This window comes from Ictidomys tridecemlineatus, chromosome 3, assembly GCF_052094955.1.
Source record: "Ictidomys tridecemlineatus isolate mIctTri1 chromosome 3, mIctTri1.hap1, whole genome shotgun sequence".
NCBI lineage: Eukaryota > Metazoa > Chordata > Mammalia > Rodentia > Sciuridae > Ictidomys > Ictidomys tridecemlineatus.
Window position 1 is genome coordinate 153,521,898 of NC_135479.1, and position 23,690 is coordinate 153,545,587.

At 36.9% G+C, this 23,690-nt stretch overlaps 1 protein-coding gene across 1 annotated transcript in view; it reads left to right on the top strand.

The window, feature by feature from the left end:
• Usf3 (upstream transcription factor family member 3) overlaps positions 1 to 23,430 on the top strand; it is a 46,812-nt gene extending 23,382 nt beyond the window's left edge. The window contains exons 4-7 of the mRNA XM_078044206.1: positions 605 to 633; positions 2,743 to 2,825; positions 7,901 to 7,997; positions 11,043 to 23,430. Of these exons, the coding sequence (XP_077900332.1) occupies positions 605 to 633; positions 2,743 to 2,825; positions 7,901 to 7,997; positions 11,043 to 17,494 (6,661 nt within the window). The 3' untranslated portion in view covers positions 17,495 to 23,430. The remainder of the gene's footprint in view (positions 1 to 604; positions 634 to 2,742; positions 2,826 to 7,900; positions 7,998 to 11,042) is intronic.
• The last annotated feature ends 260 nt before the right edge of the window (positions 23,431 to 23,690 follow it).

Genomic DNA, 23,690 nt, shown 5'->3' on the forward strand with positions numbered 1-23,690 from the left:
TCACTGTTCTCTTTCTTTGCTGAATAGCTATTTAAAGATAATAATGTATTGAGAAATGATGTATAACAGGGAAAAAATCAATGTCTTTAATAGATGGACTTTTAAGAAATTTAAGAGTTTGGACAACCTACTAAGTGCAAAAGTCGACTCAAATGTCAATTGTCAGTGCCGTGCCTAAGTGTGCTGTCACCTACCACATTTCCCTGTGAATTAAAAAGCTACTCTCTACTGTTGCCTAGGTGCCAAGGCAGACATCAGAAGTCACCTATGGGACACATCACTTGAGATTTTACTAGCACCTTAATTACATGTTTCAAATAGTTATGGTCTTCAGTGATTGATTCTATTCTCAACCCATGACTTCAGAGTATCAAAGATTAGAGAACTGTAGTTCTAGAAATGGTGCCTTCTGAATTTATATGGAGGTATCTTTGGTTATGTTTTTATACCATAATATATTAAGAAAAGTTTTCTTCAGATGGTTTATTATTGATGCTGAAAATACAAATTTGTAAAACTTATTTTATGGTTCTCAAAATATAAAGTGGTAAAAGTGCTTTTCAGTTATCTTCATGTTACCTTTTATCTATACTTTTTGTTTCAGAAAGAAAAACCGGGAAACACACAATGCAGGTAGATACAGTAATTTAAATTTTACTTGTTAGCATTTTTTGTTTTTAAAATGAAATTATAGCATAGTTGATATTTAAGTTTTTATGTTATAAGCATAGAGTCATTATTTATTGTATTATAAGAAAATGTACCTTTATTGTTTTTAATTGACAAAATATTCTCTGGGCTGGGGATATAGTTCAGTTGGTAGAGTGCTTGCCTCACATGCACAAGGCCCTGGGTTCAATCACCAAAAAAAAAAAAAAAAAAATTCTGAGTCTCATGGATATCTCATGATATTTTGATTTGTAGTCTATTTGGATAAATTAAGAGATTAGTATATTCCTGGAGTTAGTGTTTGAGGGGATTTCACCCACCAAAGAAATCCAGATACACTTCTCAGTAGAATGAAGGTTATGTGCCTGTCTGAATAAATTCCAGAGGGGACAGCTATCTAGAGGGGTAAGGAAGATATGAGCAGTGGACTACAGATCTTAAAGGGACTTGTATGTGAACAGTCTTAAGTTGTATAGTCTTCATTTATAGAAAGAAATGTAGAAAATAAATGTTTGATTTTTATCTCAAGCATCAAAAGTATAGACCAAAGCTAGATAAACACATATAGGATTGTGCATACGTTTTCAGTTTGGCACATTGTATGCCACTTTATTTTCCATCAGAAACTTCATTCAGACAAAAAATATGTTATAATGCACATGTATATTATTATGAATACTTTTACATATAAGTTGATTTCTATTACTCTATAAATAATATTTTTTCTTAAGGACCTTTGAGAAATTTTTATCTATGGAAACATGTCTTAAAAACTGGTGGGATTGTTTTCCATAATAAATAGATTAATGCCTTTGAAACCCCAAGTATTACTATAGGCAAAGAGTCTCAATATTGGGTTGTAGTTTTTTTAACTCCACACATTTTAAAAAATCTGCTCTTAGATACCAAGAAATATTATTATTGGAGAATTCAGAAGAAAGGTAGGCTCTAATTTATTGCTTTGGATTTCTGGGATGTATGAATTCTTATTTGGCCATATGAACTAAATTTTTTCATTATAATCAACTCTCTTATGGTGCCATAAATATGTCCTGACTATGCCTTATTAAGAGAGAGTAATTAAATATCATTAAATAGACTATTCTTAGTGCTGGATCATGAAGCAAAAAACATATATTTTGATTTGTAGTCTATTTGGATAAATACATTTTGTAAAACAAGTTTTTCCCAGGGAATAATCTGAAAAAGATGTCTTAGAAGTCTGCTATGCTTTGTTAGAAAGGAAAGATTTTAGAAAACTTCCCAATATAAAATGTCTAAGAGTAGTATTTCTATTTACAGTGCCTTATAGAAATTAGATAATCTCTGTGTCCTTTGCCCCTTTTAAAGTTATAGTGTGGAAGTCTGGAATATTTTGCAGTTAACTGAGAAATTGTCAGTTGCCTGGTTTTTAGATAGAAAGATTCTGCATGACCAGAGTAGACAGCTCATAATCCATAGAGAAGAACAAGCCAGTGCCTTTTGCTTTCTGTTTTAAGTCATCACTAATAGCTGTTTCTATTCCAAAAGGGCCATCTGTTCACCCAAAAGGTGTTTTCAGGTTCTTTAACCTGTGTAGAAAGGTCTGATTTTATAAAAAGGCAGTTTTCTGATTTAGGTTGCTAATGGTTATCATTAAAATCTCTTAGTTACTTGAACTATAATAAATTATTTATAATAATATAACACAGTATTAATCATTCCTATTTTTTATAATTTGAATGTAATTATTATAGATGATTTTCTTTCTTTTTTGCATGATCTTAGGGATCAAACCCAGAACGTTATACAAGCTAGGCAAGTGCTCTACCACTGAGCTACATCCCTAGTCCATAGATGATATTTTTTAAAATGCTAGTAAATTTATTGCTTATGTTGATTTTATAACATTATATCTAAAGTATTACATTGTTAGAAATCTGATTTGCTTATTGTGGTTATTTATCTTCAGTAGTAATGTTTGATAAACATTTCTAATGGATTTCTTTGCCTAAAATTTCTTTGCCCAGGGAAAATTGGGCACTTCAACAGAGTAATATAAGGTTTGACATATGGATTTTTCCCTTAATCTAGTGGAGAGGCATAGAAAGAAGAAAATTAATGCTGGGATTAACAGAATAGGTGAGCTGATCCCATGTTCCCCAGCTCTAAAGCAGGTAAGAATCCACTCATATTTTCATTCATTGCTTGTGAACAGAGAGTTCCCTAAATTTTTTCAGTACTTAGAATAATTATTTTTGTTACCTGCCATTTATGGGGAGTTTTTTGAAGTTCATAATTGCCTCGTTTTTCATTTGCTTCATTTTTTATATACCTAACATTAGTTTTCCCCACATTTCTAACAATCTCAGTACAACTTTCTACGTGGTCAAATGTACCATACAATGTCTAGATCCTTTTAATAATTTAGTCTTATGATTATGTTTATATACTCTGCTTATAAGGTCTATAATCTTTTGTTTTCTGCCAATTCATGTGTTTTACTCTTTTTAAATTCTTACCTAGAATCTTCCAAGTATCTTTATTTATTCTCCATGCCCTATCGATTCCCAATAGTACTTAAAAATCTCAGCTTTCAGTTTTCCCTCATGAAGATAGCTTTTAGTTTCTTCTGAAAATGAGGATAAAATATGCTCATTGAAAACAAAACAAACAATTGAAATGATATTGAAAGCAAAAAATATTTTTTTAAAAAATTGGTATCCCACTCCCAAATTATAATTACTCATAAAATATTGTTGCATGTCTCTCCAGATATTGCTTTCTAAGAATATATGTGTATCTATCTAATGCTATTTCTTTTTTTCTTTTCTTTTTCTTTGTCCTTTTTTTTTAATGGTGCTGAGGATTAAACCCAGGCCTCACTCTTGCTACTCAAGCATTCTACCACTAAGATATATTCCCTGTCTTTCAGTTCTTTCATAACTTGCTTTATTACACATTAAAATTTTTACTCATTACACAGTAAAATTTTGGTTGTAGATACCTTTTCTCTTATGATCTCCGTTCCTTTTAATTTTAATAATAGGATATCATAATTAGTAGTAGCTTTTTGTTAATTAATTTTAATTCAGTTCTTTAAACAAAGAATAATATATGCACATAGCAAATAGCACTAAAAAGCTTAAAACAAACATTAATCTCATACCTGCATCCCAACCCTAACACAGCTCCTCAGAGCAAACATTCTCAACTGTTCCTTCTTGTGAAATGTACTACTGTGTTCCATTCTTTCTTTTCCTTCTCTTTCTTTCTTTCTTTTTTTCTTTCAGTACTAGGGGATGAAACCAGAGGTTCTCCACCACTGGGCTACCCCTCCAGTACTTTCTTATTTTTATTTTGAGACAGGATCTTGCTAAGTCGCTAAGGCTGACCTCAAGTTTGTGTCCTCCAGCTTCAACCTCCCAACTCACTGGAATTGTAGACATATGCCATCATACCTTGCTTACTGTTATATTTCAAAATAACATACTTACATTTCTATATCTTAACTTTTCCATTTTAGATATTATCTATCAAAATCCTATTGTGCGGACTGGAGTTGTGGCTCAGTGGTAGAGCGCTTGCCTAGCATGTGTGAGGCACTGGGTTCAGTTCTCAGCACATATTTATATAAACAAAATAAAGGTCCATTGACAATTAAAAAATATTTTTAAAAAATTCTATTGTGCTTTTTTTTCCCTGACTTTCCCATATAATTCTGATTAAAATTGATATTCAGTTTTTATATTTTTTATATTATTAAGAATACGTAACTATTGTTTGTGGTTGACCCAAGGAGTATATTATTATTATGTTTCATTTCATATGTAACTCATAGTTTTTCATTTGCTTAAATTTCTGTATATTTGTCTTTAATTCTTTCCATCCTTCCAACAGGCTCTTCGTAGTTTCCTGGATGGTCAAGTTTACCACATAATTTCCATTTTCCATTTCCTTCTTTTGAAAGTTTATTTCTGAAACCCTCTATCTTCCTTTTTCAGTCTCAACTAATTGATCTCTTCCAACTCTCCTGTTTAATACCATATGTTAATTATGTGAATTTGATAACATCTAATCTAATTGAATGTTTTCTAGGATTTTTCCTGAAGTTTTCTGATTTCTTCCCCCCTTTTGTTGGATGTTTTATCTTTCTTTTTGGAGGCTTTTCTTAAAGCTTAGTGACAGGTAGCTATTTTTTTTTCTGACTTGAGGATAGGTATTTAAGAAGCTGATCAAATAAATAGGCTTGTCATTTTGGTGTCCCTGACTATTGCAAGATTAGATGGTGTACTAGTAGTTTTTTTGTTGTGGTCGTGGTAGAACTAAAAAAAATAAAAATAAAAATAAAAAATCTGAGGGATAAATACTAATTTTCCCTCCTGAGAAGGAATCTGTTAGTCTCTTACCTGGAAGTGGAAATGGTGGGAGAGGAGTATGAGTTTGTTTGGTAATATTTCGAATTTTGGGTCAGGGATGCTGGGGATAGAAAGTGTCATTCTTTGGTAGGGAAAATTTTACTTTACCCTGTTTTTACTTGGGAGCCTCATCGTGTCCACTTTTGTGCCAAGTATCTCTGAGGTTAAAATTCTCTGGTTCAGATTTCACAGAAAATAAACTTGTTTCTTGTGGTTGGGGCAAGAAGGGGGAAGTTATCCAACTGCATAGGATATATGCATGGGGAAATGGTTCCTATTACTGCTTTATTAAGAGCCTTTCAACAAGTCCTCTCGGTCAAGTCCCTATACCTTGCCCCACCTTCTGTAGCAACTGGTGCTTCTCAGTATTGAAACTTCCTAGGAATTTAGAAGACAAAATCAACTTGCGGCTCAATAGTATCCCCCTTGGCAAGAATGTAGACTTCAGTTTCCTTTCATTCTCCCCTACAGGGTGGATTTAGACTTCCACAAATGTGTTTTTAAGTCTTCTAAAAATGTATTCTTTCCTTAACACAATGGCAAACTATGTCTTCTGATTTTTCTTTCTCCACATTTTAATGTATAATAGGTGTGCTCACTAAATATTGGAAGTTGCTCAGCAAAATTATATTTTCATGTTTTGGGCTTTCATGAGTTTCTCTGAAGAAAGGAAACCATACCATTTCTCTTCCTTGGTGTCCTAGAATGTGCAAAGAAAGTCAGTATTTGGCTCCCAGAAGAAGAGTAGCCTAAAGTTTTTCTTGAGCATTGCTGCTGGCTCTGCCTGCTATCTCTAGTAAAGGGTCAGGTGCCTGGGTATTTATCAGGTTCTACCTTGGTTCAGATTCTTATTTCAAGAAAGGACAATATTAATTTTCTCTTCTAAAATAGTTTCCTTGGTTTATATTACTGAGTCTCTACTGGAACTTAGTGTGAAGAACACAGAATTGAAGCTTGTTGAAGCAAAGCACTAAATTACAGTGATTCATACATGAAAAGAGCAATCCATAGGTAATATGTATGCTGGAGGAGAAATTAAATATTTACTGCCACATTGTTCAGTAGCCAAAGAAGGAAACCAGAAATGGCTCTTAGGTAACTTAAATGTTTATCAGGAATAGACTGCTAAGTAAAATAAATACAGCCATTAGAAAGAATAAGATAGACTTCTAAGTTCTGTATGATGATATGTAGAAGATATATCTTTAAATTTTAACAAGTACACTGTACTGTTTATAGCATTCTTTGATCTGGATTTTTAAAAAAGATATATATCTGAGCTAGGCATGGTGGCACATGCCTATAATCCCAGTGACTTGGGAGGCTAAGTCAGGAGATCACAAGTTCAAAGCCAGGCCCAACAATTTAGCAAGATCCTAAGCAACTTAGCAAGGCCCTGTCTTAAGATAAAAAATAAAAAGGTCTGGGATGTAACTTAGTGGTTAAGCACCCCTGGGTTTGATTCCTGGTACAAAATTTTTAAAATATATATATACATGTACATATCGGTATACCATATTTATGGAAGGATATACAAGTAAGTTTATAGTTATTACCTCTGGAACAGGGTCTGGAGAGCTAAAACACAAAGAAATGTTACTTTTGATGTCTATTTCTTCATATATTTACTTTTTTGCCAAGTAATTATTATGTTTCAGTTTTTAAAATTATCAATTAAGAATAAAGGAGCACTTTGACATAAAGCACAATCTTTTTGAAAAGCTTAGGAATGGAATATACTAGGAATATGACACCAGAACTCAATCAAGTGATGTTTTTTTCTCACCCTGTTACTTTGGATCATTTATAACTGCGGCTAACAGTAGAGAATAACATTAAGGTCTGAAATATTTAAATGGTCCTGAAGGCTCTCTCTGGCCTTTTCTCCTACCACTCTTCCTGATGTGTAGGATTCTCACTCTACTTATCTCCTTGCTGTTGTAGCCTTGCCCAGCCCAGCCCTGCCTGAGAACCTTTTGCCTTCTGACCTCATACCTGGGTCCTCTTCCTCCAGATGTCTACAGAGTGTGCTTTTTACTTCCAGATTTTTGCTTAAGTGTCACTATACAGGGTGGCCTTCCCAGAGAGCATCATAATTCAGGCTGCTATAACAAAAACACCATGGACTGAGTGGCTTAAACAACAAAGATTTATTTTTCATAATTCTGGAAGCTGAAAAGTCCAAAATCCATATTTGATTCCTGGTTATGTCCTCACATGGAGGAAAAGGAGAAATCATCTCTCCCTCTCTTCTTATAAGTCCCTAAACCCATTCATGAGTAACTGAATGCCCTCTCAAAGGTCCCACCTCCTGATACCATCCCATTAGGGATTAGGACTATTGCATGATTAGAATCTATGAATTTGGTGGGAAGACACAAACATTCATTGAACAACACAGAGTAACTTCCACCATCAATTTAACACCCTCCCTGGGACCCTGCTATTTTATTTTGTATGTGTGTATAATCTTGTCATCACCTGATTATTTTGCATATGTATTTATATTCTTCAAGGACAGGTGCTTTGTTTTATTACTGTATCCCAGTGCCTCAAACAACAGAGCCTGACACATAGTAAAAGTCCAATAGAGGACTGGGGATGTAGTTCAGTGATAGAGTGTGTGCTTAATAAGGCCCAAGTTCAACCCCCAGTACCAAAAAGAAAAGAAAGACAAAGCCTGATAGATATTTAGTAGAAGTGTTTGAATATGGTGCCTGCTTTAAATTTTGAAATGTTACATATCACATGTGAGATGAAGCCAGAGATTTCAGTTTCTTCTGGAAAGTTTTTACCCTTCAGTGAAGTTTTAAATCATTAATTTTCTTTGGCAGAGCAAGAATATGATCCTGGACCAAGCCTTTAAATACATAACAGAATTGAAAAGGCAAAATGATGAACTCCTGCTTAATGGCGGAAACAATGAACAAGGTAACAACTTGGAGAGTCTTACTTTATGATTTTTGTTAAATGCTTAGATCTTTGTGTTACAGTGAAATTTATATAGATATAGAACCCCCTACCTGCCTCCCGGCCCAAATCCCCAATAACAAAAACTAAATCAACAAACAAAAGCATTATTAAGACCTTGCACTCAAGGGGTCTCGGAGAATAATATTTCAAATAAAGTCACTTTAACTCTGCTGTCTCCTCTGGGAACAACTGTAATCTTATGTGCATACATGGTTTTGATTTTAGATTCTTCTGTGTACTTCATGTTTGCCTCACTCATGATACTAATAATACTTAATCTCCTTTATCCCAGTTGGATCTTGTAGCTAGGGGATTCCCATAAGAGGATGTGGGGAGGAGTTCTGCTCTGTGTGACTTACTAACAGGATAGGATAGGCCTGTGCCAAATCTTAACTGCATTAACTCAAAAGGTCAAAACATTCATTCATAATTGTTTGTGTGGATATAATATATGCATCCAGCTGCCTGATCATTTAATAATATTTGATTTTTAGATAGAAATGACTTTTTTTTTATGCTGTCAATGAGTTTTACCACTCTTGGAGAGAAGCTGAAAACAATAATATCCCAGACAAGTGTAAAGCTCAGGGTGATAGGACAGTTTTAATTGTTCTTTATTTATGGCTCTGACAAGAGCAGAGAATTTTCTGTGACAGGTCAGTCAGCCACCTTAAAAGGAGAGAAATAAAGCAGAATTTGCTGGGCTGTTTATTACAACACATAGGAAAGATATTTGAAAGTATATCCAGGACCTCAGATTTTGGAATTCTCTTTGTTAGCTTTTAGTGAAATAACAATTTATCCCCCTCCTAGGTCAACTGTCTTTTATGGTCTAGGCTGTTTTGTGTGACGCTGCCAGATAGTGAGATACAATAATCTGTGTTCCATTATGAGGTACCTCACAAAAGGAACAGGAAGTCAGATGATATGTTGACTCTTTTAGAGAAGGCTCCTTTTATTTCAAAGCATGGAGGCTGAGGCATTCATGTTACCTTAGGGAAAAGGGAAGCTGTTGAAAAAATACAGGTGCATGGGACTCAGGAATATCCAGGCTAGGGTTTAGAGGTAGCACAGATATGACTGAGTTGTCATTTCTGTCACTATTATTTTTCTGGTTCTTTTTGTGCTTCTGCTTTATGCCTTTTCCCCCCAAGTGACTGCTTTTTTATAGTTCTTTTTTATTTATTTTTATATGGTACTGAGGATTGAGCCCAGTGCCTCACATATGCCAGGCAATTTCTCTATCACTGAGCTACTACCCCAGTCCCTGGTGGCTGCTTCTTTATACTCATCATTCACATGACACTCCAGCATAGTGGTCAAAGCAGCGCCTTGGAGCCAGGCCCACTTGGGTTGTAGTCTCACCTTTGTTCTCTCACTTAGTACCCTTTGGCCAGTTATTTAATCTCCCCAAATTTCAGTTTCCCTATTGTTTTTATTCTTCCCTCTTCCCCCACCTAGTATTAGGGATTGAACACAGGGCCTCATGCATACTAGACAAGGACTCTACCCCTGAGCCACATTCCCAGCCCCTTTTATTTTATTTTTGAGATAGGGTCTTACCAAGTTACGCAGTCTGGCCTTGAACTTGAGATCCTTCTACCACAGCTTCTCAAATAGCTGGGATTATAGGTATCTTAAAATGAGGATAATCAGAGTATTTACATGGATGATTTTACGCAAATTTGATAATTACTTTGAACCTATTTCTTTTATCTAAAATGGTAATAATAATAATAGATCTCATTTTATGGTTTTTATGAGAATTAAAAGAGAGAATAGAGGTAAAGCATTTAGACTAAAGCCTCATACATAGTAAATGCACTCAGGAACATTCTACCATTGAGCTACATCCCCAAATCTTTTATTTTTTAATTTTATTTTTTGTAGTTGTAGATGGACAGAATGCCTTTATTTTATTTTATTTTTTATTATTTTTATGTGGTGCTGGTGATCAAACCCAGGGCCTCATGCATGCTAAGCAAGTGCTCTTCCACTGAGCTACAACCCCAGCCTGTATTTTTTATTTTGAGATAGAGTCTCACTAAGTTGCTAAAACTGGCCTCAAATTTGTGATCGTCTTGTCTCAACCTCTCGAGTCCCTGAGATTACAGGCACATGCCACTATGCCAAACAATTATCCTTTGAGATTCTAATATTTGTCTCATAGTTTAAATGATCTGCCAATCTCAGGTCATCCTTGTTGAAATAAAACTCTTCATTTTAGGCTACATCCTAGAACATGAGTCTTTTGAGGCAAGGATAAGAATACTTACCACTATGACAAGGCAGATGGGGATGTATGAGGCAAAGGAGTCAAGAGTATAAATACCATCAACCAACTCTGCCCTCTTAGGACCTGTGGGTGAAGCTGTCTCTCTTATAAAAGAGAAGGGTATAGCAGGTGTCTTCACTGCTCAGCAGTGCACCTGCCTTGGCCCTACCAAGGAAAATGCAGGTTCCATTGCTGGTACCCTCTTTGATACTCTACCACTCTACTTCTTATGTGTTCTCGTTTCCACTTTAGTCTCCATTGTTTGTTTCAGAGGGTAAAATGAAAGCTCAAACAATTATAATTATAAAGACCTATTTGGTACTACCACAGGTTATGTTAGTTACTGCAGCATTTAAATGGTATTATAGGCATTTTCAGTGTGAGTTTCCTACCATGTTACCATTATATCAATAAGTCTTCCTTTGCTTTACTTGCATAGCTATTCTATTAGAAATTTTCAAATTGGGAATTTTAAGATTTCTGCCTTATAAGTTATTTTCCAGTGGTTGGCCTTTAAAGATAGATATTTTTAAAAGAATGGGATAGGGGCTTGAGTACCATTCTAAAGAGAAGAAAGAACTTGTATTAACAAAGAGCTAAGAATTCTCAGTTTAGGTTTCTAGAATGCTAGCATTAGAATTCAGTAGTTTAGTATATAGTTCTTTCTCAAGTTATTGTAAATAGTGACATTCACTAGTAATTTTTAATTTTTATTTTTAAACTTATAGCTGAAGAAATTAAAAAATTACGGAAACAACTGGAAGAAATCCAAAAAGAAAATGGCCGATATATTGAATTACTGAAAGCAAATGATATATGCTTGTATGATGACCCCACAATCCATTGGAAAGGAAATCTTAAAAACTCAAAGGTGTCTGTTGTTATTCCAAGTGACCAAGTTCAAAAAAATATCATTGTTTATTCCAATGGGAGTCAGCCTGGTGGAAACAGCCAGGGGACAGCTGTTCAGGGGATAACCTTTAATGTCAGTCATAATTTACAAAAGCAAACCGCCAATGTGGTGCCGGTGCAGAGGACTTGCAATCTTGTGACTCCTGTGTCTATTTCTGGAGTTTACCCTTCTGAAAACAAGCCGTGGCATCAGACCACAGTTTCTGCACTGGCTGCCAACCAGCCTGTTCCTCTTTGTCTTCCTGCTACCATTTCTGCTCAAAATATTCTTGAGCTTTCCACCTCCGAAAGTGAATCAAGTGTGCTTGGTGCCACTGGGAGCTCACTAATTGCTGTTTCAGTTGGGTCTGAGCCTCACCAACATCAGTCTTTGCACACAGGTCTAAATGATCAAAATTCTTCTGAAACTAATAATGGGCAAGAGAGCCCTAAATTATTAAAGAGGACAGCCCCTTGTGTTACAAGTGTCCCCCCAAGCTCCTCAGCATCTGCCACTAAAGTACACTGTGGAACCAAGTCCTGTCTGAGTACACAGGACTTCAGAGGTGACTTTCAAAACACCTTTGTTGTTTCAGTTACCACTGCAGTCTGTTCCCAGCTCCCTAGATCTGCAGGTGATTCTTCTCCAGTGAGTGTTAGCAAGTGCACAATCTCGACAAGTACGACCTCAGTGGTGGCACCATCTGCCTCTGGAGTAGAGAAGACTACTACTCCTGTGAGCACTCTTTCTACAAATCCTTTGGACAGTGGTTGGACTCTTTCTTGTTCTTTGCCTTCTTCAAGTGTTAGTGCTTCAGATTTGAAAAACATTAATAGCCTTACTCGAATTTCTTCAGCTGGAAACACACAGACAACATGGACTACTTTGCAGCTGGCAGGAAACACTATTCAGCCCTTAAGCCAGACACCATCTTCCACTGTGATTCCAGTACTAAATGAGTCTGGTCCTAGCCCCACTGCAAGCAACCACAGTAGACACATGGCTACAAGCATCAACTTAAATAATTCCCTTCCAACAGATGGGTTATCAGTTGAGCAAGTAGTTGTAACCTTGCCTTCTTGTCCATCTTTACCTGTGCAGCCACTAATTGCCCAGCCACAAATTAAATCTCAGCCACCAAAAAATATCCTTCCACTGAATTCAGCAATGCAAGTGATTCAGATGGCTCAGCCAGTTGGGTCAGCTGTTAATGCAACTCCAGCTAATCAAAATGTTATCATTCTTCAGCCCCCCAGCACTACCCCGTGCCCCACAGTGGTGAGGGCAGAAGTTCCCAACCAAACAGTAGGTCAACAGATAGTCATCATCCAGGCAGCTAATCAGAATCCGTTGCCACTCCTCTCTGCTCCACCTCCTGCTTCTGTTCGACTCCCTGTCAATGGAGCCAGTGCTATAATTGGGTCTAATCATTCAGTGCAAAATGTTTCAACCCCACAAACTTTTGGAGGAAAGCACCTTGTCCACATATTACCAAGACCTTCATCTTTGTCAACATCTAATTCAACACAGACATTTTCTGTTACCATGTCAAACCAACAACAGCCTCAAACCATTTCTTTAAATGGACAGCTCTTTGCTTTGCAGCCTGTGATGTCTTCATCAGGAACTACAAATCACACCCCTATGCAAATTATTCAACCCACCACCAGCGAAGATCCAAATACCAATGTTGCCCTGAATACATTTGGTGCTTTGGCCAGCCTCAATCAAAGCATCTCACAGATGGCTGGGCAGAGTTGTGTGCAACTATCTCTTAGCCAGCCTGCCAATTCTCAAATTGCTGCAAATAGTCAAACCTCCCCAACTAACTGTGTTTCATTAACAACAACTGTAGCACCTCCCATGACAACTGACAATTCGGCCATACCCCCTGGTACTTTTAATCTTATGACTACTTCCTCAATGAACACTGTTGCTTGTTTGCCACCTACTACAAAGTCAAAAAGATTAAATAAGAAGCCAGGTGCCAAGAAACATATAGCGGCTAGCAAACCCACATGTCCTCTGAATCCAGTCAGAGAGGTGGGCAAGTCAGACTGCCCCAACATGGAAAGCGCAGCAGAGCCATCATGTACTCCTGGACTGCTGGAAAGCCTTCCTGTTGTGCTACCACCTGTCACTCTGTCCCAGGCAAATAGTGGAAGTGTTTCTGCTTCACATTCTTTGGACATGCTAAATTCTGAATCAGTAATACCTGAATCTGTATCCAAATCTAAGTCAGCAGAAGAGTCTAGCTCACCCTCCCAAGAATCTGGAACAAGTGAACATTGTACAGTAGCCCCAGCAAAATCCAAAGATTCTACCCCCATTTTGCAAGGAGAGACTTCTCAGGATAAACCACCAACTAGCTTAGCATTGTCAGATGCTACCAAATCCTGTACTTCAGCCAATGTATTGATTCCATCTCCAAATCCTCAGATTTTGGTTTCTCAGGTGTCTGGTTTGTCATCCTCCACAAGGACTACAAGTACTGACTGTGTTTCTGAGGTAGAAATCATTGCCGAACCTTGCAGGATCGAGCAAGAGTCATCTGATACAATGCAAACTGCAGGTCTCTTAAAAGGGCAAGGTTTAACTACATTACTATCTGATGTTGCTAAAGAAAAAGACCCCCAGAAATCAACTCTTTCTGACCCTATGGATCATCCTGACTTTTCTTCAGAAAATTCTAAGATAATTGATTCAAGTGTTGATTTACAACCCAAGCAGGAACTGTTACTGATGAACAACGATGATAGAGACCCACCACAGCATCAGTCCTGCCTACCTGATCAGGAAGTTATTAATGGTTCTTTGCTCACCAGTAGGCAAGCTGACTCCCCCTCATCAACCAGCTCTGGAAGTACTCGCAGTTTCTCAGTTGCATCCATGCTTCCCGAAACAACTAGAGAAGATGTGACCAGCAGTACCTCAACTAATACATGTGACAGCTATACCTTTGCAGGGCAACCTGATATAGTAGCTCTTGCAGCAACAGTTATTTTTGGCCATCACAACATTGAGAAGGGAAGAGTTGGCATTCAGGCTGATGTAAGGGAGGGTACTTCAAAGCCTTCTGAAGCATCATCTTTAGAAGGAGACCAGTCTTTCAAATCACAGATCCCTAAAGAGAATGGCACAGGACAGACAGAAGCAACACCAAATGAACTTAACTCTCAGGATTCAATTGAAGTAACAGTGGACAGGCCCCTTGAAAAACCAAGTTGCTCTCTAGGAATTAAAACATCAAATGGTTCCTTACAGGTTTCAACTTCTCAGCCACCAAGCCTCACCAGTTTAAGTGTGAATAATCTCATCCATCAGAGCAGTATCAGCCATCCATTAGTCAGCTGTGCAGGTCTCTCCCAAACTTCAGAGCAAACAACTGCTTCTGCAACAGTTAATCTGACTGTTTCCTCTAGCTCTTACAGCAGCCAGCCTCCTGGACCACCTCTGATGACAGAATATTCTCAAGACCAGCTAAGTACTATGAATAATACCATACCGAATTCACAGATTCAAGAGTCCCTCTTAAAGCCAAGTCATGAAAGCCGAAAAGATTCTGCTAAGCGCTCTGTCCAAGATGACCTTTTACTGTCTTCAGCCAAACGTCAAAAGCATTGTCAACCAGTCCCCCTCAGGCTTGAAAACATGTCCCTAATGAGTGGAACTCCAGACAGCATTTCTGATCAAACTCAAATGATGGTTAGTCAGCTCCCTCCCAATTCTTCAAACTCAGTTGTGCCTGTTAGCAACCCAGCACATGGAGATGGCCTTACACGATTATTTCCACCTGGTAACAACTTTGTGTCCCCTGCATTGAGGCAAGCTGAAGTTCAGTGTAGCTCTCAGCCTTCAGTTGCTGAGCAGCAGCAAACCCAGGCAAGTCAGCATCTACAAGCCCTGCAACAGCATGTTCCAGCTCAAGGTGTCTCTCACCTTCATAGTAACCATCTGTACATCAAGCAGCAGCAGCAACAGCAAGCAGGGCAATTAAGAGAAAGGCATCACTTGTATCAACTGCAGCATCACGTACCTCATGCAGAGACTGCTGTTCACTCTCAGCCCCATAATGTGCACCAACAGAGAACTCTGCAACAGGAAGTTCAGATGCAGAAAAAAAGGAATCTCGTTCAGGGCAGTCAGGCCTCTCAGCTTTCCTTACAACCAAAGCATCATGGAACTGACCAAGCCAGACCCAAGAGTGGCCAGCCACATCCCCACCATCAACAAATGCAGCAACAGATGCAGCAACACTTTGGAAGTTCCCAGCCAGAAAAGAGCTGTGAAAACCCTTCAACTAGCCGGAACCATCACAGCCATCCCCAAAACCACCTCAATCAAGATATTATGCACCAGCAGCAGGACGTTGGAAGCAGACAGCCAGGATCGGGGATTTCTTCTGAACATGTGTCTGGGCATAATCCAATGCAGAGACTTTTGACATCAAGAGGCTTGGAGCAGCAAATGGTGTCCCAGTCGAGTATTGTGACTAGACCTTCAGATATGACCTGTACTCCACACAGGCCAGAGAGAAATCGCGTTTCCAGTTATTCTGCTGAGGCACTCATTGGAAAGACATCTTCTAATTCAGAGCAGAGAATGGGTATATCAATTCAGGGTTCCAGAGTTTCAGATCAGCTTGAAATGAGAAGCTATCTTGATGTTCCCAGAAATAAAAGCTTGGCTATTCATAATATGCAGGGTCGTGTAGACCATACTGTTGCCTCAGATATTCGCCTTTCTGATTGTCAGACATTTAAACCAAGTGGAGCCGGTCAGCAGCCCCAGAATAATTTTGAAGTACAGTCTTCAAGAAATAATGAAATAGTTAACCCTGTATCTTCATTGAGGAGTATGCAGTCTCAGGCTTTTCGGATTAGTCAAAACACTGGCCCACCACCAATTGACCGTCAGAAGCGATTACCGTATCCACCAGTTCAGAGCATCCCAACAGGAAATGCTATCCCACCAAGGGATAGTGAAAATACATGTCACCAAAGTTTTATGCAGAGTTTGCTAGCCCCTCATCTTGGTGATCAGGTCATTGGGAGCCAGAGATCACTCTCAGAACATCAGAGGAATACACAGTGTGGTCCATCCTCTGCAATTGAATATAATTGTCCTCCAGCTCATGAAAGTGTCCATATTAGAAGAGAGAGTGAGAATCAGAATAGGGAAAGTTGTGACATGTCTTTAGGTGCAATTAACACAAGGAACAACTCCTTGAATATTCCTTTTTCAAGTTCCTCTTCCTCAGGAGATATTCAAGGTAGAAACACAAGTCCCAATGTTTCTGTACAGAAGTCCAACCCCATGAGGATTACTGACAGTCATGGGACCAAGGGCCACATGAACACTCCTGTCACAACCAACATGCATGGGGTTGCAAGGCCAGCTTTGCCACACCCATCTGTGTCTCATGGAAATGCTGACCAAGGCCCTCCTGTACGTCAAGCTAATTCTTCAGTTCCCCAGAGATCAAGACATCCCTTGCAAGATAGCAGTGGTTCCAAAATTCGTCAACCTGAGAGGAATCGTTCTGGAAACCAAAGGCATAGTAATGTCTTTGATCCAAGTCTTCCCCATCTTCCTCTCTCTACTAGTGGCAGTATGATTCTTGGACGTCAACAGCCCACTACGGAGAAGAGAGGAAGTATTGTTCGTTTCATGCCTGATAGTCCACAAGTCCCTAATGATAATTCAGGTCCTGACCAGCATACGCTATCACAGAATTTTGGTTTTCCTTTTATTCCTGAGGGTGGTATGAATCCACCAATAAATGCTAATACTTCTTTCATTCCACAGGTTACGCAGCCCAGTGCCACTCGAACTCCAGCCCTCATTCCAGTAGATCCTCAAAATACTCTACCTTCATTCTATCCCCCATATTCTCCTGCTCATCCTACACTGTCCAATGATATTTCAATCCCTTATTTTTCTAATCAAATGTTCTCAAATCCTAGCACAGAGAAGGTAAACAGTGGAAGTTTAAATAACCGATTTGGATCAATTTTATCTCCTCCCAGACCTGTTGGCTTTGCTCAACCAAGTTTTCCTTTACTCCCTGATATGCCACCAATGCACATGACCAACTCTCACTTATCCAATTTTAATATGACATCTTTGTTTCCAGAAATAGCAACAGCTCTTCCTGATGGCTCAGCAATGTCTCCTTTGCTTACAATAGCAAACTCCTCTGCCTCTGACTCTTCCAAGCAGTCCTCGAACAGACCTGCCCACAACATAAGCCATATTTTAGGTCATGATTGCAGTTCAGCTGTTTAAATATAGATAAACTAAATGTGAAGATATTAAAGGTCTTGAGTGAGATTATAAAAGTACTTGTGTGTGCATGCACACGTACAGGTACGTGTACATGAAGAGAGGAATTTTGTGTGTGTTTGTATAATCAATTTTCAATTATCTTCTGAATGTAGGGATCCCATGTCCATGTCTGAGATCATGCAAAATTTGTCAAAAACAAATTATGTTTTTTTAAGTGCATGGAGTGTTTTTTATATTTCAAGCGTTTAAGCATATTGATATTTCCAAGTTTGATTTGTAATTTTATATTCCCTGAATATAAGTCAACTGAAAATTGGGGGACCTCACCTTGGTATGTGCTGAGTGGTAGGAAGGGACTGAGATTTTAAGCATCATCACTGGTAATTTTTAAAATAGTTGAGTTGTTATTCAAAACATAAGCAACTTGATAAAGCCAATGGCTTATAACCAGATGATGGATGGTGTCAACTTCTAAAAAAATTTCTCAGCTGTGACGGTGTTGAATTGATGTTAAATTAAATGTCCATACAGTCAAGCAGATATCAGATAAATTAATTATCTAATAAGCCTTCATCCTAAAGTTTGGCTTAGGGAAAGTCTTCTTTCTTGATTCTAATTGTTCATAAGTTATCTGTTCTTCAAAGTAAGGAGCCACTTTGTCCTTCAATGTGCCAGGATCTTTAAAGCAAAAGTCTTCCCAGACAATTAGCCTTAAAAATAGAAAGGTAAAAAGTAAAGGACACAATTGTTCTCCATCACGTACTTGTATTTTGCATCAGGCCATAAGGATAAAAGCAGTTATATAGTGGAGTTTTTCATGGAGTCGTTAACAATTGGTGTTTTGTCGATTGAGTTTTAATTTAGTGTTCTCTCTTCATTCATTTATTTGACTTTGAAATAAATTCTTTTCCATTAATTTAAATATTAGGACTGATCAGCAAGTCATGCATTTAGGATCTTTATTTTTATTTGAGTCTTACTTTTAAAAATATTTCTGAACAGAGTTTTAAGCTCTCTCAGCATTTTCATTTATCGATATTTATATTTTAAATAAGGCATTGTATATTGCATTATTATCCTTTATACAAAATTATCATAATGAGAAGATGTGTTGGTTCAATATTTTTTTTCTTGATGGTAAATGTGAAATGGTGCTTCAAAAAAATACAGTCTTTATATATGCCCATGTGTGTATGTGAGAGTATACATGAAAACGGACAGATTTTAAAGTATAAACTGGTCCCTTCTATTCCACAATGTATACATACTTAAAAATATCATGTTGTACACCATAAATTCATGCAATTTTATTTATCAAGGAAATAAATTTGAGAAAACAATAGGTTTTCCATCTGAAAATAGGAAATTAAGACCTGCTAAAGTATAGAAAAACTTGATGCAGGTGAGGGTTTTTTTTTTTATAAACCCCCAGGAATTTAATAATAAATTTTAAAACATACATTAAATTTTGAGAACTAAAACAAATGAGCAAAACCCTAAGAAAACAGTTGTATATGATATGCTGATTTTTTAACCCTATTAAACTATGACTTTTTGTTGTTATATTCTGCCCAAAATGGAATGAGGTGGGGAAAATGCATATAAATTGTTCTGTCTGCTCTGTTAAAAAAAAAAGTAAAGTCTGGGACCAGCATTTATTTCCATCCTAACAAAGCCTCCTGTGGCCTGGTCAGAGCAATTACTTCCTGCATCCCTCTTCTGCAGACTGAAATGGTCACTTATGCCTCTTCAGTGTTCTCACCAAACCTTACCATCTGTTTCTGCTGCCTGCTAAAGCAGTCTCCAGGAGCAAAGAAATAGCATAAACCATAGAAACCTGTATTGCCTCCCTTCAAAATGGTCTTGGGAGAAAATAGAAGAACTTCATGAATAAGTTACTTATATAAGAATGTATAAACATAGCAATTACACTTTTTTGGAGAAAAACCACAGCAAGATCTACAACTTGTTTTTTATTTCTCTGAATTTTAAGCTTTAATATTCAATTTTTTCTTAGTACTTGAAAAGTTCAACCTGCCAATTTTGGAGGGGGGAGTACTGAGGATTTAATGGGGTGCTTGACCACTGAGCCACATCCCAGTACTTTTCATTTTTTATTTTGAGACAAGGTCTCACTAAATTGCTTAGAGCCTCACTGAGTTGCTGAGGCTGGCTTTGAACTTGTGATCATCCTTACTTAGTCTCCCAAGTACCTGGGATTACAGGATTGTGCCACTTGCCTGGCTAATCTGCCAATTCAAGAAGGGCAGTTTTCTAAATATTTATCTCTTCCTCTCCTCCTCCTTCTTCTATGCCTGTCCGTCTCACACATACCCCCACATAAAAGTGGCCATTGAGTTCTGTAGGACTAGAGGCTTCTTCATGTAACTGGAGCAAAGGTAACAGGCCATGGTGAAGCTCAGTTCCCTTCCACCTCTAGGATTGGGTCTTGTTACCCAGGCTAGTTCCAAATTACTGGGCTCAAGAGATCTTCCTGCCCCACCTTTGCAAGTAGCTTTTCTAGGGGCTCTCTACCACACCCAGATGAAGAGTTCAGTTTAAACATTGCAGTTCAAAGGGCTCAAAAATCTGTTACTTTCAGTTATTTCTATTGCATTGATTGTATTTTACTGTTCATCTATATTCAGAAATAGCATTTTCATTCCTCAGAAGTTTTATTCCAAGACTATAACACTGATATTGAATGAGTCTAAGAAAGGCTTGTTGTTTGACCATCTGCAAATAATTGGGCTCCAGCTTATATGTAACTTTAATTATCTTATAGACAAAAGCATATATATGTTAGAGATCATTTTATATATGGGATCAATTCTGAGTGTTCACACCAAAGTACTCTTATTTGATTTTAAAGCATGAGTACTTACCAGCAGTATTAAGTATTTGAATTGAAGTACGTGGTTTTGAGCAGGAAATTTGTTATATAGGATTTAGTGATATCAGTATATAATCTTTTGGTACAGAAATGGCAGAAAATGCTGTCAATTTTGGCTATTGTAAATTGAAATGTTATTCTTGGCTTGCTCACATGATATACAAAGTTAAACTATTTCCACAAATAATTTTTCAACTTCTGAAAATACGCAGATGTCTGAATCATAAGTGAGAGTCATTGAATCATTTCTCTTTTAGTATTATTGATCACATAGAATCAGTTAAAGAAAATAGTTGATTCTTCTCAACATTTAATAAGTTCTATGAAGTGAAAAATTTTAGATTTTTCCTCATGTATAAACCTTATCAATGCATTTGTTAAATATATAAATCATAGATGAAATAAATCCATTTTGGAAGTATTTATTTTTTGGAAAATACAGGTTACTTTGGAATGTGTCATGTTTTATGCCACTTCAGGAAATTTAATTTTGTTTATTGTCAGATATTTTGGGACACCAGAGTTTGCACTTTTTTTAAGTAAGGAATGAGAATTCCATAGTAATCATGATTTATAAAATTTAACATATCTAAACTGTGGGAAGGAAGGCCATATTGTTTCACAGCAACTTCTAGTCATAAGTCAAAGTTATGTTGAACTACAGTGAAGATCAACTTTAAAAACTCAACGTTGTTAAAGTACAAAATCATTTAAAAATTTTAAAGATAGTTCATTTGTCTTGTTCTTGCCTTCTAACATCAGTCATTTCATTGAGAGGCTAAAACTTATATTCCAAAAAATGTGGACACGCATTTTAATGGAAGTGATATTAAAAATTTTGAGAAAGACTTATTAATGTGCATCTTCTCAACTTTCTCCTTTCTTTTCTACATAGGTACCTATTTTCTTATTATTTTATATCTGTTCCATATCAAATAGGGGACAGGGAGCCTGGTCATTTCCTTAGCAGGATAACTATTCATTTGCCTTGAAACATTTATTGGTTCTACCATCTAATAGATTAGTTTGTGGGAGTGAGTCATACTTCCAAATTAGTGATTCCCAATTTTTGGCTTTGGGAACCATATTCTTTCTTCCTATTCTCTTAAGTAGCAACAACAGTATTAGTTCAGAATTGTTCTAAAATATTTTAATATGCCATATGGCTCTTTCCCTAGGTTTGGTGGACTTGTTTTTTTTTTTTTTTTCTTTTCATGGTGGAATGAAGAAAGGGCAAAGGTGATAACAAAATGAAATGGCTTTGGGTTGATATTCTGAGGAGCCTGGAAGTCATTGCAATTCTGTTATCTAGATAAGTGCTGCCTTTGCCTTAGGTAATGCACCTATGGCTGTGTACATCTAAAGGGCAATAGTAATAACCAATGACCAGATAAACTAGTGTAGAGTTGATCTCAGTGGTGATTTTATGATACCAATATGCAAATTAAAGGCAGAAATTAGTTTCTTCCCGGTATGCCTTTTTGGCTGAATGTTACAATTTTTCTTTCCCCAGAGTTCTACATAAAAGTGTCCCTTTTGGACTTAACTATACTCTCTGCATTCCACTCTTCCTGGGTTGTTTTATCTAAAAGAGTGAAACCTAGAGAGTGTTTCTATGAGTCTGTAGGCATCACCAAACTTAGATTGAGGCAATCCAGATATACTTGGCATAAATATTGAGGACCTTGTTGAATGCAGAGTTTCTAGCTCTTTCCCAATGCCTCTCTGCTAATACTGCATTTTACCTAAAACTGTGCCTCTGGTCCTTAGACCAGATATTGGAATATATCATCAACTTCTCCATGATAGAAAGGACCAGCCAGGATGGTGCAAGGTATGTAATCAAACACCTCCTAGAAGCAAGTACAATAGATTCTCACTGTTGCCTTATCATTCTCTGAGCCATCTTCAAAGTTGATCTTGTTAAAACAAAACAAAGCAAAAACTAGTTAGTAGCAAAACTCCTTTGAAACACAGAGATTATATATGGTGGTCATTTAGCATCCCTATTTCTGGATTTGCACAAACTATCAACTGTAATCTTTTTCTGGCATATGGTGGTCAATTGCTTCATAAATGTGAGTTAAGTTGAAGATGTTGGGCATCATATCCACATTGGTGTTACTTTGAATGACCACATAATCTCTCACTAGAGGTGTCATGAGACATAAAAAGTAACTTGATTTATAATGTAACATGTTTTTTAAAACGATGATCTTTTTTTTTTTTTTGCTTAGTTGTATGTGCAACTATACACCATACTATGCCATAGGAATTTAAAGTTTGATCTATTTAAATCCCTTCTTCACTTTTCTGAGAGCTCTCTGCCCTCCCACCCCTAAAGTTTTAAGATCACTTTCATCTGTGAGGTACCAAGGCACTGGGCTTGACTAGAGTAGTAACCTTGATGGGAAGCTAAACTTTTGATCTTCCAAGAAGAAAGGGACCAGACAGTGTTGCTTAAGATGCTGCAGTTGTGTTACTGTGAAGAAAAGATTTGCTTCCACTTTCAGCAGGTTATATAAATATCTATACATATATATATATTTTCATTTTGGAAAAAAAAAGTTTGAAAAATCTGAGAACATAATTCCTTCACAAATTATTTATAGATACACTGGGTGAGGAGCTTACTGTAGGGCAGTCATCGGACAAAAACTAAGTTTATTGCTTCAATAGTGTAATATTTGTATCTATTATTATGCCAGCAGGGTCTGCTGTGCATTGTGTCCTATTACTGTAAATCACCTGGTTTGTAATTCTAATGGAAATTAATTTGTTTTTTAATGGAATCCAGAGCAGATATGTATAATAAGATCAGGATTGTCCTACAATTGTAAATAAGAATGGGTCCTGTTTATTTTGACATCTTTTTACAAATGCATTGTATTAGGGTGTGAATATTCTGAACCATGCTCTTGTTTAAAGTTTTGAAATTTTTATTGTTAAATGTAACATTTTAATGGTTGTAATAATTATTTGTATAGATATGAATATAGTATTTTATTTAAGAAAATAAACTTTGCATTTTTTGCATTGTGAATTCAGTTGTTTCTGATCATTGCATGTGCCACTATTGTCTTGCATACTGAAATATTCAAACAATCTTTAAAATTTTTCCATATGTCTGAAAATAATTCTGTGATACATCTCTACAGGGGTTGTGTTCCTGATCAATTGACCTCAAATAAATAATGAATAGTAATTATGATAGAACCATGTTGTTAGAACAAACCATATATCCCTATACTTATAAAAAATTAAAATTAGAATTTCAGATCTGGAAGAGTATTTAGAAATGAT